The 13,049-nt window shown below is 33.5% G+C and overlaps 1 protein-coding gene across 3 annotated transcripts in view; it reads left to right on the top strand.

Annotated features, from left to right (window-relative positions):
* LOC131663273 (vesicular acetylcholine transporter) overlaps positions 1-13,049 on the top strand; it is an 897,411-nt gene that overhangs the window by 197,421 nt on the left and 686,941 nt on the right. Inside the window, exon 3 of one of the 3 annotated variants that reach the window (XM_058933591.1) lies at positions 5,471-10,312. The exons of the other annotated variants lie outside the window; for them this stretch is intronic. Within the exon in view, the coding sequence (XP_058789574.1) occupies positions 5,834-7,615 (1,782 nt within the window). The 5' untranslated portion in view covers positions 5,471-5,833 and the 3' untranslated portion in view covers positions 7,616-10,312. Of the gene's footprint in view, positions 1-5,470; positions 10,313-13,049 lie in introns of those variants that run through there. 3 annotated transcript variants of the gene reach the window in all.

Genomic DNA, 13,049 nt, shown 5'->3' on the forward strand with positions numbered 1-13,049 from the left:
AAAATAGCAATGAAAATAATTACAAGTATTATTTGATGGTATCCATAAATTTAACAATCAAAGAACCGAACCATATTGTTTTAAAATTTACGAGAAAATTTATAATCAAATACAGCACTTAACCCTCAATCAGAACATAATCTATTTAATGGGTAATTATTTATTTATGATGGAGATGAAGCTGTTCAAATACTGTTCAATACTGTTCTTGTAAATAATACTAATACTTGTAAATTTGAACAATACTGTTCAAATTATTATAATAAAGATGTAAAAATAATGAAATTATTAGATCACATAAGGAGATTACCTAATATTTTTGCGAAATTTTACACAATGATGAATGATGAACAAATAAAAATACAAGAACCTTTAGCAGAACCAAATGGAGAAAATTTTCCAAAAATTGAAAAAAAATTAAAAGAAACGATTAAAAAGACTGTAGTATGTAAAATATTTAATAGTAAAGGACAATTGAATAAATTTTTATTAGATCGTCACTTCCTCGAAGACATATGTAAAAATTACAGGTGTAACCGGCATCAAAAATCACTTTGAGCAGAATTATATTAAAGATTAGTAGATTATGTGAATTCATCTAAAACTAGTCATAATAATCGAGCAGAAAAGATTATTCCCTCACCAAGATTTATTTGTGCACCACGTAATATAATACAAAATTAAATGAAAAACTAGATCTCTTTATTACAATGATAAATTTGAAGTCTTAATATTGATTAGAGGAAAGTACGAAAGAAATATGTGGAATGGCGTCGTGCTAAAGCATGAATATTTAAGCATATTTTTGTTTATAACTTCTATGTAGAAGTACTGTTACCTATTTTTTATAAATTAATCGTTTCAAAACTAAATAAACTTTATCTTATCAAATTTTTTTGACTTTTTAAAGAAACGGTATACGTTAATTTTAGTTATAAAATGATGGAATATCATATTCTATGTATTTCTCCATAATAAGCCCAGTTTTGGATTTTGATTTAGGAAAACAGCGTAGAATGCTTCTTTGAAGAAGAATAAAATCTCGGATAATATATTGATAAGTAAAATTTACTTGGTTCTTGAATCGACTGATGCATTAAAAAAAGACGTGATAGGACTTTTCTTGTCTTAAATATTGGTGCCTTAGCGTAACGCCGCTCTGTTAAATCGCTTTTATATTTTTTTCCATGAATATTAAAATTTCAAATTTGATATACGTATTCTAATAGCTTTGAAAAATAACGTAGTATTAAAAAAATTTAATTTTCGAAAACAGACTTTCGTCGATTTAAATTACTTATGTTATATCTTTTAAGGTTATCATTTTTTTAAAAACAAACGAAAGTACTTATCGATTTTTAGAAAGAACTATCAGGAATTTTATAGTAAAAGAAGTATTATAAATTTTTTGATTCTTTTCCTCCGTAACTTTGAAAATATGAATAAGTTGAACTGATAGAATGCTTCTCTGCGTTGTGTGAAAACCTCTTCGATAACCACTAGCTAAGAAAAGGTCCTTCATATAGTCAGCAGTCAAGGAAGTAAAGGGATCCTTTCTCCGAAAGTTTAGAAAATAATATTTAGAATAGTTTCTTATTTAACTTAACTTAAAAAAAAATTCCAATAAGATAATTAGTACAGTTTTCCAAGCATATGCATATTGAGATTGTGGCGGGGAATTTTAGGAGGTCTAAGCCGCGCACTCGAAATACTTCCGCCACATGGCCTGACTAAATCGTCTTTCTGACCAGTGATAAGGGCGCCAGATCCCCGTTCCTTAGTTACAGCGAAGGAAATCGGCGCGTAAGTCTATCTGCCCACTGTGCGACTGCGCAGAGTGAGCAAGTTGTTGATCTCACACCGACAACTTTTCTTCAGGCCGCTCCAACAACCAATGGTTAATGTTCTCCGTTCTCTCCACGTCCTGGGAATGCCGGCAGCTCAAGAAGCAAATCCTTGTCTCCGTTCGAGGGTTCGATATAGTTAGCGCGTATATTACCTATCGTTAAATAATAATAAAATCAGTATGCAGGAGGAAAAAGTCAACGAGGCATAAATAACAGATATCGGTTACACTTCACTTTCCTTTATTCTCTAGCTAGGGTACGGTCGGTCAGAATATCGGATGGTCAGCGGGTTCGAAGCGATTTAACGCACGGCAGCAACGGATCCACACATCCCGGCGAATCAAACACGCGGCAAATTATGCGCACAATTCCCAATTCTCGATGGCGAGTAGCACTTCACCTAGCTATCCGAATTCTACACTTCTTACACTCGAGTTAATTAAGAAAAATGGCGGTTAGTCAGCACGATTCGGTCAGAGCTCTATTCCTGGCGTCAACGGATCCACGCGTCACGACGGAATTAAGGATACGGCAAATCACGCGCAAAAACATCTAATTCTCACTAATAAGAGACACTTTGCCTACTTACCTATCTCAAACCTGCAGAATCACTCGATTACTTCCCAAATCACTCGATTTTCTCGGTTGGTAGTGGATCTAATTGTAGCGAAGCTCACGATCAGTGGTAAAATGGACGAGCAACGGTTCTTCACGGTCAAAGATCCTTTACTTCTCCTCTTTCCGAGAAGAAATCATTGTATTGGTCGATATAGTTAGCGCGTATATTACCTATCGTTAAATAATAATAAAATCAGTATGCAGGAGGAAAAAGTAGTGCCCTCCGAATATCCCCGTCATTGGTCAACATGCAATTTAGAAAAGTCACAGCGTCCTCATTTTCTCTCCTACCTCATCGCCATTTTTCCTCTCTCACCCCCCACTAAGAAACTTTCGTTAGAGGTTCAAATTTCATCAGTCAATTATGTTGATTTAATTTAACAGACTACTTGTCGCTTATGAGTACGTTTAGGGAATTGTAGCGGTCGCGTAAATGTATTTTCCAATTTTACTTATGTACGTTATACATTTTAAGTTGCATCGCTAGGTATTTTGCCATATAATATAATAGTCGTAAGTCGGTTTCATTTTCGTAGCGCACTTATCATCTAGTTTGCGTCCGAATTGCTATTGCATTTACATTCTAGCTCGCTCGCTTTCATATGGTCTGTCTCGCTTGCTCTCGTCTAGACGGTCTTGCTTGCTCTTGTTTAGTCTGCCTCGCTCGCTCTCATCTAGATGGTCTCGCTCGCTGCCGCGTGTAGACATCGTGCTCTGTTGCCGGTTTTTCGAGAACCTCCTGGAGCGCTCCTCCTCGGTTGTGTGTTGTGTATGTGCATCCGGATGTTCGCCAGTGGTCAGCAGCTGTGTGTGCGTGGCGCTGAGGGTGTCGTCGATGGTGCGCAGCAGCCTGACACAGCTGATTGCCGGCTACCGCTTCATCTGCGATTACCTAGTCACTCCAGGTGTGACAGCTTCCTCAGAGTGTCTGTGCTAGTGCCTGGATATGTAACGTGTCCGCGGGTTTTGCTCGCATGCGTTTTTGCTGTATTTTTCAGTCGAGTTTCCCGTGTGTTTTCCTCCAGCCAGCAACACGTGGTCGGGAGTGTGTGTGTACGTGCGCTCCATTTTTCACTCATCCGTCGGATTACGCGGATTGGGTTGGGTTGCCTTGTTGCAATGTTTTTCCGGGGGTGAGTGGGCGAATTTGAAAATAAAGTAGGGTTTATATTAGGGCGTGAGTAGAACAACTTTATTCTGCTGGTCACTGGGTGGCAACGGACGGGGGTGGCTTCCCTAAAGTGTTGCAAGCAAGGCAAAACCTTGAAATGCACCACAGTATAAGATAAAGTACGAGGTGTGTTCAAAAAGTAACGAGAATTTTTAAATTTCGCGGGTTTGGAGAGTCCGCTTGTATAAAATTTTTTTTTATTATGTTGGTACACATGCCCCTGAAGTACGATAAAATTTTCAGCAATATTCATTGCTTACTTTTTAAGTGGCAGCCGCTAACGTTAGACGTGTTTTTCAAGCTCGGCGATTTTCGTTTGTGAAAAAAAATGGATCAAAGAATTTGTATTAAATTTTGCGTAAAAAATGAAATAAAGTGTAGTAAAGTTTGTCAAATGTTAACAAAGGCATATAGTGAGTCTGCTATGAGTAAAGCAAGGATTTATGAGTGGTATAAGCGTTTCCAAGATGGCCACGAAAACGTTGAAGATGACGAACGACCCGGACGCCCAAGCACATCAACAACCGATGAAAACGTGAAAAAAGTGAAAGAAATGGTTATGAACGATCGCCGAATCACAATCAGAGAAGTCGCTGATGATGTTGGCATATCAGTTGGCTCATGCCATTAAATTTTTTCGAATGTTTTGGGTATGAAACGTGTGGCAGCAAAATTCGTTCCAAAATTGTTGAATTTCGAACAAAAACAGCGGCGAATGGAAGTTGCTCAGGAGTCGCTAAATGAAGTCAATAACGATGCAGAACTACTAAAACGTGTTATAACAGGTGACGAAACATGGGTTTTCGGATATGATGTCGAAACTAAGGCTCAATCGTCCCAGTGGAGGCATTCTGGATCGCCAAGACCGAAAAAGGCTCGACAAGTGCGGTCGAATGTGAAGGTTATGCTCACTGTGTTCTTCGATTTTAATGGCATAGTGCATTATGAATTCTTGCCACAAGGTCAAACAATCAATAAGCAGTACTACCTACAAGTTCAACGTCGTTTGCGTGAAGCAATCCGAAAAAAACGCCCGGATTTGTGGCAAAACAATTCATGGCTTTTGCACCACGATAATGCGCCTGCTCACACTTCATTGCTTGTTCGTGAATTTTTGGCCAAAAACGAAACTGTAACGATGCCTCAGCCTCCATATTCGCCAGATATGGCTCCATGTGACTTTTTTCTATTTCCAAAAATAAAGAGAACATTAAAAGGCCGTCGTTTTACAAGCATAGATGACATTAAAAGCGAATCGCTGAAAGAGCTAAAAGCTATTACAAAGATCGAGTTTCAAAAGTGTTTCGAGGATTGGAAAAAGCGTTGGCATAAGTGTATTGTATCCGAAGGGGACTACTTTGAAGGCGACAACATTAATGTAGATGAATAAATAAATATTTTTTTCATAAAACGAAAATTCTCGTTATTTTTTGAACACACCTCGTATAATAAAAAAAATTGTAATAGAACTGATTATAAAAAAAAAAAATTTCAAATTCACTTTTTGCAATTATTCGTAAAGTTTTTCTTCAATCAAATTAATAAGAAGTATACCCCCTTTTTCCCTCAAATTATTTGACCCTATTGAAATTTATTGAACCGCTCTAGAGATATTCGTGGATATAGAATACAGTACCTCATTCTTTTTTGAAGTTGACGAAAGTATTTAATGATATAAAAAAGAGTGATCGACTTAAAATCGATTGTTGCGCTCTTCAGGCCGGGTTAGGGTTTCCTTTTAAATTTTGTTACTTGGTCACATGGACCTTCTATAAATTCATTGCCATTATTTCATTGTCATAATCATTTTAACAAGGGCGATCTCTTGTTGTAGGTCTCCCCTGGCTCGGCCTGATGCGCGTCGTCTCAATTGCTGATAATCCACCACCGGCCGAGATCGAATCAACGAACAGGGATATTACAACAAGCCACATGTCTGTACTGCACTTTGAAATTCAACTATTCTATTGGCAACAATAATTTTGTATTAATTTAGTATTCTAGGGCTTTAAAAAGAAAGCCAAGTTCACACAAAATAAATTTTAAAATAAGGAATGATAAACGGACTACAAGGCGATCAAGTTAACAATCGAACAGGTTGAAAACATTTTAAAAACTTTTTATTGGTTTTATTAGACTTTAAAAAATCATTATCCGATAAAATTCGTTAAGAAGCTTATTAGAAATATTTAGAAATATGGCTTCATTCAAGGTTCCTATACTGAATTTAGAAGTCAGAGAGTTAAAAGAAATAATATGGGAGAAAGTACAAGAACCCCAAGCCCAAAGAAAGCTTATATTGGTAATTGTATGCATTGCTCTTCTGCTTGACAATATGCTGTACATGGTAATTGTACCAATAATTCCAGACTACCTCAAGTATATAGGGACATTTGCCGAAGATAAGCTTATTAGTAATGGAACATCTCTGGCAATTAGCAGTCATCATGGACAAGACTCTGCTACTGGAGTGTTATTCGCTTCGAAAGCAATCGTACAGTTGATGGTCAATCCATTTTCTGGAGCTTTGATCGATAGAATAGGCTATGACCTGCCGATGATGATAGGACTCTGCATAATGTTCCTATCGACTGCTGTATTCGCTTGCGGTCGTAGCTACGGTGTCCTTTTTTTTGCAAGAAGTTTGCAAGGTGTTGGATCAGCTTTTGCAGATACATCTGGCCTCGCCATGATTGCTGATCGTTTCACAGAGGAAACAGAACGCTCGAAAGCTTTAGGGATCGCATTGGCATTTATTAGCTTCGGCTGTCTTGTAGCTCCACCATTTGGCGGAGCTCTGTACCAGTTTGCCGGCAAGGAGGTGCCTTTCCTCATCCTGGCATTTGTGAGCCTTGCTGATGGCTTTATGCTATTGCTTGTTATGAAGCCTATCAAAGAACAAATTAAGGAAAGCCGCAGGGAAATGACTCCAACTACACCAATTTGGCGACTCTTCATCGATCCCTATATTGCGGTTTGCGCTGGTGCACTAATGATGTCAAATGTAGCACTCGCTTTCCTTGAGCCGACCATCTCTCTATGGATGGAGGATCATATTACACACGACAACTGGAAGATGGGCATGATTTGGCTTCCTGCATTCTTTCCTCACGTCTTTGGAGTAGCCATCACTGTAAAGATGGCTAAGCAGTATCCGCAACACCAGTGGCTCATGGCAGCAGGAGGTCTTGCCTTAGAGGGCTTATGTTGTTTAATTATTCCTTTTTCGACCTCCTATAAATTTCTAATGATCCCAATTTGCGGAATTTGCTTTGGCATTGCTCTTATTGACACGGCATTACTACCCACTCTTGGTTATCTTGTAGATGTACGTTATATTTCAGTCTACGGTAGTATATATGCCATTGCCGATATCAGTTATAGTTTGGCTTATGCCATTGGACCTATTATTGCTGGAGGAGTAGTTGAAGCTATCGGTTTTACGGCTCTTAACATTGGCATTGCTTTCAGTAACCTACTGTATACACCAGTGCTTATGTATCTGCGACATATTTACGATTTCAAGCTTTTTCAAGATGAGGCTAATATACTTATGCAAGATCCTCCCAGCAAAGAGTATCAAACTTACGTACTTCAAGAACAAAGACCTCTGACCGGCGAAGTGGGTAATCACTTGACGTCTCAAGCGAAGATCGAGACTAATCTTGACCGGGAACCTAGCTATCAAAGTTATGAAGATCAAAACACTTACCGACAAAATTCAGCTCGAACTCCACAAAATCAGAGCTACTCATTTGAACAACAGCATCCATCTCAGCAATATCAGCAGAATTATGCAGGTTATGATCATAGCTCACAAGCGATGCAGCAATCGGATACAGTATTTTATCAGCAGATACCATATCATCACCAGCAACATCAAAATATCAGGTCGGGAAATCCCAATCCGTTCAAAAGTGAAGACTTTGATGAACGGCCTACTGGAGATAGTAATCCTTTCAGACAAGGCATGTTTTAAAATACACACACTTATTCTTTCACTAAGTTACGTGTTGAATAATTAGAATCCGTAAATAGATAGATGCTATGATGCTAGTCATTTATTTTAGTTGATGACTGTGATTGATTGAAGTTGTGGACTGTTGTCTTCGTGGTAGGCTTCCACTGATGAAGAATGCAAATAATAATTTAATAATTGTTAAGAAATGTCGAATAATCTAATTAAATTATAACAGTTTGTCATTAGTAAAAGTTTAACTAATCATAAGGAATACTTATATTGCAATATAATACGGAATGTACAATAACTCAACTAATGTATGACAACATTAGAAACAAATCGATATTAAATATTACTAACTAGCTATTGTTTTGCTTCCAAAAATGTCTATTTTAATGACTATAACAATGCGCTTTCTGTTTCATAATGTGCTTCAAACAATACTTTTGTGCATTAAGTTTATATTTTGGATGTGGTCAATACCAAGTTGGTTTTAATTACTAATTTTTAAATCATTAGAAGTTAATTAATAATAATATTATTTTTAATAAATATATGGAAATAGGATAATTTTTCGCAAAAAAGTGCAAATATGTACATATTCTGCTTATTTTCATAGTTGTCCTCCTTATACAATTCTTTGGTTAGAAAACTACTTATTAATTTGATTTGAAGTTCAATTTTGCACCATTTCTGTAACTATCAAATTAATGAAGCATATGTAGTAAGAATTTCGAGCTATTTTCAAGACAATTTATAAATATCTATTATGATTAAGGAGTACAATATGTTAAGGCAACTAAGCAGTTTATTAATAAATATTAATGGTATACTAGTATATTACCCTTACCAGAAATTAAACATAGTTTTTATTGAAAGACAGTAGCATGTTAAGTATTTGGTCTATAGGTTCCGATCAGCAAAGAACTATAGAAATTACTCAAAGTGTTTGTATTATTTTATTTTATTTCCAAATTGATCGAATTTATTTAATATTACTGATTGCTGAACCAAGATAACATATCACGAATTCTGTTTCTTACGGAGTTCAGAAAGATAGTTCTAAGAATTGTACTCTAGAGAAAAATGATAGAATATGTAATTTCGTATGTATAGTGGATTAATCAACATCGTTAGATTAGTAGTTTCATAGTTACTATAACATATTACATATAACATTTTACTACACGAGAGATTTTTTTTCAAATTTACAATAGCTTACTACTTATTATTGAAACATGTTCGTTATACGTTCTTTATTTTATATTCAAATATCTCAATCTCACTGATAATTAAAGGCAACATATATTTGTGTGTATCGTATGATATTTATAGAAAATAAAAAAAATTTTTATGTAAGTTCATCAATGATTTCATATACAGTATGTACGGCAATTATTGAAAAATCTTTTAATAAATAATTTAATTACGCTAAAGCGTTTCCTCTAAAATTATGACTTTATTCAAGAAGTGAACGTGATTTGAAATTTATAATTTATTGAAAGTGAAAAATTTAATATTTTTAATTATAAGGAACCCACGTTACCTGTGAAGACCAATTTTGATGTGATTACAGTTTTGAAAGATGTTCCTTATAAAAACTAAAATATATATTTAGTTTGATTTTATAGGCCTTTTTCGGACTTATAAAGCCTCATATCGAACATATAGAAAATCAAGTCTCTCTTTAACCTGATATAACACTTAAAGAAATAAGTCTACCACAATTTACAAATCATCAATCGATACCAAGACTTAAATGCTTAAGTTTAAAAAAGAACTTTATTGAATAGGATTCAATCATTCGTGTAATGTCATTTTAAAATGTATAAATTAAATCCCTAGTAAATTTGTCCCAAATTAAACAATTTTAAAATTTATTAAAACGAAATGAAATAAATTATTTCAATGTAACTTGTAAATGGCTCAATTTCTTTGAATATACTTGTTTTTCTGCAAATAAAATTATTTTATTTCAGATTTCCATTGCTGACTTGTAAATTATGGTTGATTCATTTCTTGAATTGTTATTTAAAGTTAAAATACGGAGATTTCATTTTTCAATACATTGGATATAGAACCGCGTAAAAGCTCCTAAAATATGACTATGAAATGAAACTAATTGATACATGATGTCTAACTTTCTATGAGGAATATTTTTACAATATTTTATCAAAATTGATCTTTCACAGCTTTGCGATCTTCTTCTTGTTAAAGCGTGATTTCCCGGTTAAAAAGAGGACGTTAATTCGAATTGAAAGATATCTCCAATCCATTTTAAGTTTATTTGTGATAACCACAAATGTTTTGGAAATTTATTCAAAATTAGATCGGGAAATAGTGTTTTTGCAATCGATTGAAATTGATAGAATTAAAAACCATTAATGCATTGGATTACAAATAGCAAAGTTAGTAAATAAATAGCAAAATTCATGTAAATCATTTGTAAAAGCAAAAATAATATTCATTCAACTGTAATAAAATGAGAAAAATAAAATAAACATGTTTTTACAGCTTTTCTTTTGATTGCAACCTTTGATGCAAGATTGGAATTTTCGACCTTTTGTTCATGAAACTAACACTTATACGAGTGATTCATCGTTAACTAGCAAAATCCTTGTTTGATTAGAAATTACATATTGTGAAGAAACTATGAGGAAAATTCATTCTATTATCAAATAATGCTAAAATTCAAACTTTTAATCTATGCATATTACTTTTAATGTATTTGTTTTATTAAATTCTGTCTTGGTTTCAAACTGTATTCACAATCTGTCTTTCAAAAATAAATAAATGTTATTTTTATAAATGTTAACGATTCTGACGACTATACATTATAAGAAGGTATTTTATAATTGATCCATACTAAAACGTTTATTTTATAGAGCTAACTTTAAGTATGTACAAAAGATGATTTATTTTCTCTTTTGAATCTGGAGACTGTTGGTATTGTGTGCATTAAACTCTTTGCCAGACGAGTTAAATGTTCCTTTAACCGGGTGGTGTATTTCTTCTACAAGCAAATTTTTTTTTTCTTTTACGATTGGTTTGTTAATGTCCTTCTTGATTATCTCGTTTGTAAAAAACCATAGTGTATTTGTAATAGATCTTAGAATTTTATTTTAAAACAATGATATGAATATTTGATTTTATGGCTATACCCCATAATTGAATGCTATACGTTCATACCGATTTGATTATTTACATGTATATCAACAATTTGTTGTTTATTAATAATTATGATTGTTCGTCTAGAAGCAAGTAGCATTTTCTTAGCTATAAAATAAGCATGTTTGATCTAAATATGATTCCTCCACGTTAGTCGATGATCCAAGTACATACCAAAATATTTATAGCTTTTTCTTCTTATGGTAATGGGCTATTGGAGAATGGAGGATAGGTTTTTTTTGAAGATGTAAGTTATCCGAAATGCCTTGATTTCATTGATTGTTATTCTGCATTTTATTAACCAAAGTAGTGCTTTATCTAGATATTTCTATCACATTACAACATATGTTACTTTTGAGTGGGTTGCTAACATGGCTGTGTCATCTGCATAAGTAGAAATATTAATCTCGTATTTTACGTGATCGGAAAATTATGAGTGTCAATTAAGTATAGTATGGAACCAAGAACACTTCCGTGAGCTTATTTCAACCTTAAAATTTCACCATTTTGAGTATGATCTAAGAGTAAACAGAGATCTTTTGGTAGGGTTTTATCGATTTTATCAAGTATCGGTCGGGGCACGCATGTAAGCATGAAATAGCTGTGAAGCTTTACCGCACTCAACACTATATACAATAAGTTAGTTCATCAGAGCTCCTCCGATAGTGTTTAATCGCCTTTATAGTTTCCACGCATGATATATTGATATATCCAATAATAAAATTTAAATTCGTGATTATCATCTTTTTTTGAAAGAAGTTTTAGTTCAATTGATGTGATTTCGAGATAAGTATTTAGAAAACAAGATTTTTTCTTTGTTGTTTTCTTGAACAAGTTTTCGTCACAAGTTGTTTTACACAAAATACTAACAAGGAAGGTACCCCAACCCGAACTCACTGATTTTGATGATTCTTGTATATATTGTGTGTAATACCGTATACGTGTATAAGAGATTCGTGTTTTCTTTATCGGCAGAAAAACATATTAAGGGTGAAATCCAACCTCAAAATTGACCTCCAAAAATAGTATTTCAAATAACTTTTCGTCTAATTAATATTTTTCAGTAAAACAAAATGGATACTAATTCTTATTAAAAGTAAATAAATTCTAGTGTGTTTGGATTTTTAGTACGCTAAAACTCCTATTTTTAATACGCGAAAAATTGAAAAATTGACGTCATTTTTTGCAGTGAAAACGTTAAAAATAGTGTAATTATAACTGAATTTTTATGCTTATAAAGAAAATAGAAAAATAAAGTTTATGTTTTTCTGTATTTTCAATAAAAAATATTTTTAGTGGGTAAAGCCACCCCTATGAATGAAAATTAGTATTTTAGGTATTACGATAATTTAAAAGCGAATTTTTTAATTTTTACTCTTTTCTAGATATTATTATAATGAAAATTTTTTAAAAACTTATTTAAAGGGTGAAATCGACCCTCAAAGTTAACCCCTAAAAACAGTAATTTGGAAATAACTTTTCTCCTAATCAATATTTTTAAGTAATACCAAGTGGGTAATAATCTTTATAAAAAGTCAAATAAATTCCGGTGTGTTTGACGTTTGGGCGTTACAAGTTCTATTTTTCATAGGTGAAAAATTGACGTGAATTTTCGCAGTGAAAAAATAGTTTTGTTTTGAATAGATAATTGTATTCAGTAAGAAAATAGAAAAATAGTATCCTCTAATATCTGTATAATCAATAAAAAATAATTTCAGAAGGTAAAACTACTCTTATTAATAAAAATTAGTATCTAATGAGTAGATAATGCGATGATTTCAAATACATTTTCTAATTTTCAGTAGTCGGTGGCCGTCACCATATTAAAAATGAAAGAAGAGAATAATTTAATTATTATAATAATATTTTAACTTTTTCGATCTCGAGTGGTGAAATATTAAATTTTGAATAATTATAATAATAATGAATGCAATATGATAATCTACTTCTAATTACACAGACGAACAAAATTTTTTTAAAGTCCAGAATCAGAGACCAGACATAGTATACCCGAAGGATTTTGATGCGCTGAATTCGAATCCGAGCTCAGAATTTTCTCTATACGTCACGTTTCCGAGATATCCAAACCTAAAAGTGCAAAAAATACCGTTTTTTACTATTTTTGAGGTTACATAGCGACTTGAATAAATTTTTTTTTTCAAAAATGCGCCAGAGCATCACGAAGGAGCAGTCTTGCCCTTTGAAATCCATTTTTCAGATTCAAGATGGCTTTTTTTTCATCGAGATATCATTGATTGAAGTTAAGTATTTTCGCAGTTTCGTA

This window comes from Phymastichus coffea, unplaced genomic scaffold (assembly GCF_024137745.1).
Source record: "Phymastichus coffea isolate CEN01 unplaced genomic scaffold, Cenicafe_Pcof_1.1 PCOF00032, whole genome shotgun sequence".
Classification (NCBI taxonomy): Eukaryota; Metazoa; Arthropoda; class Insecta; order Hymenoptera; family Eulophidae; genus Phymastichus; species Phymastichus coffea.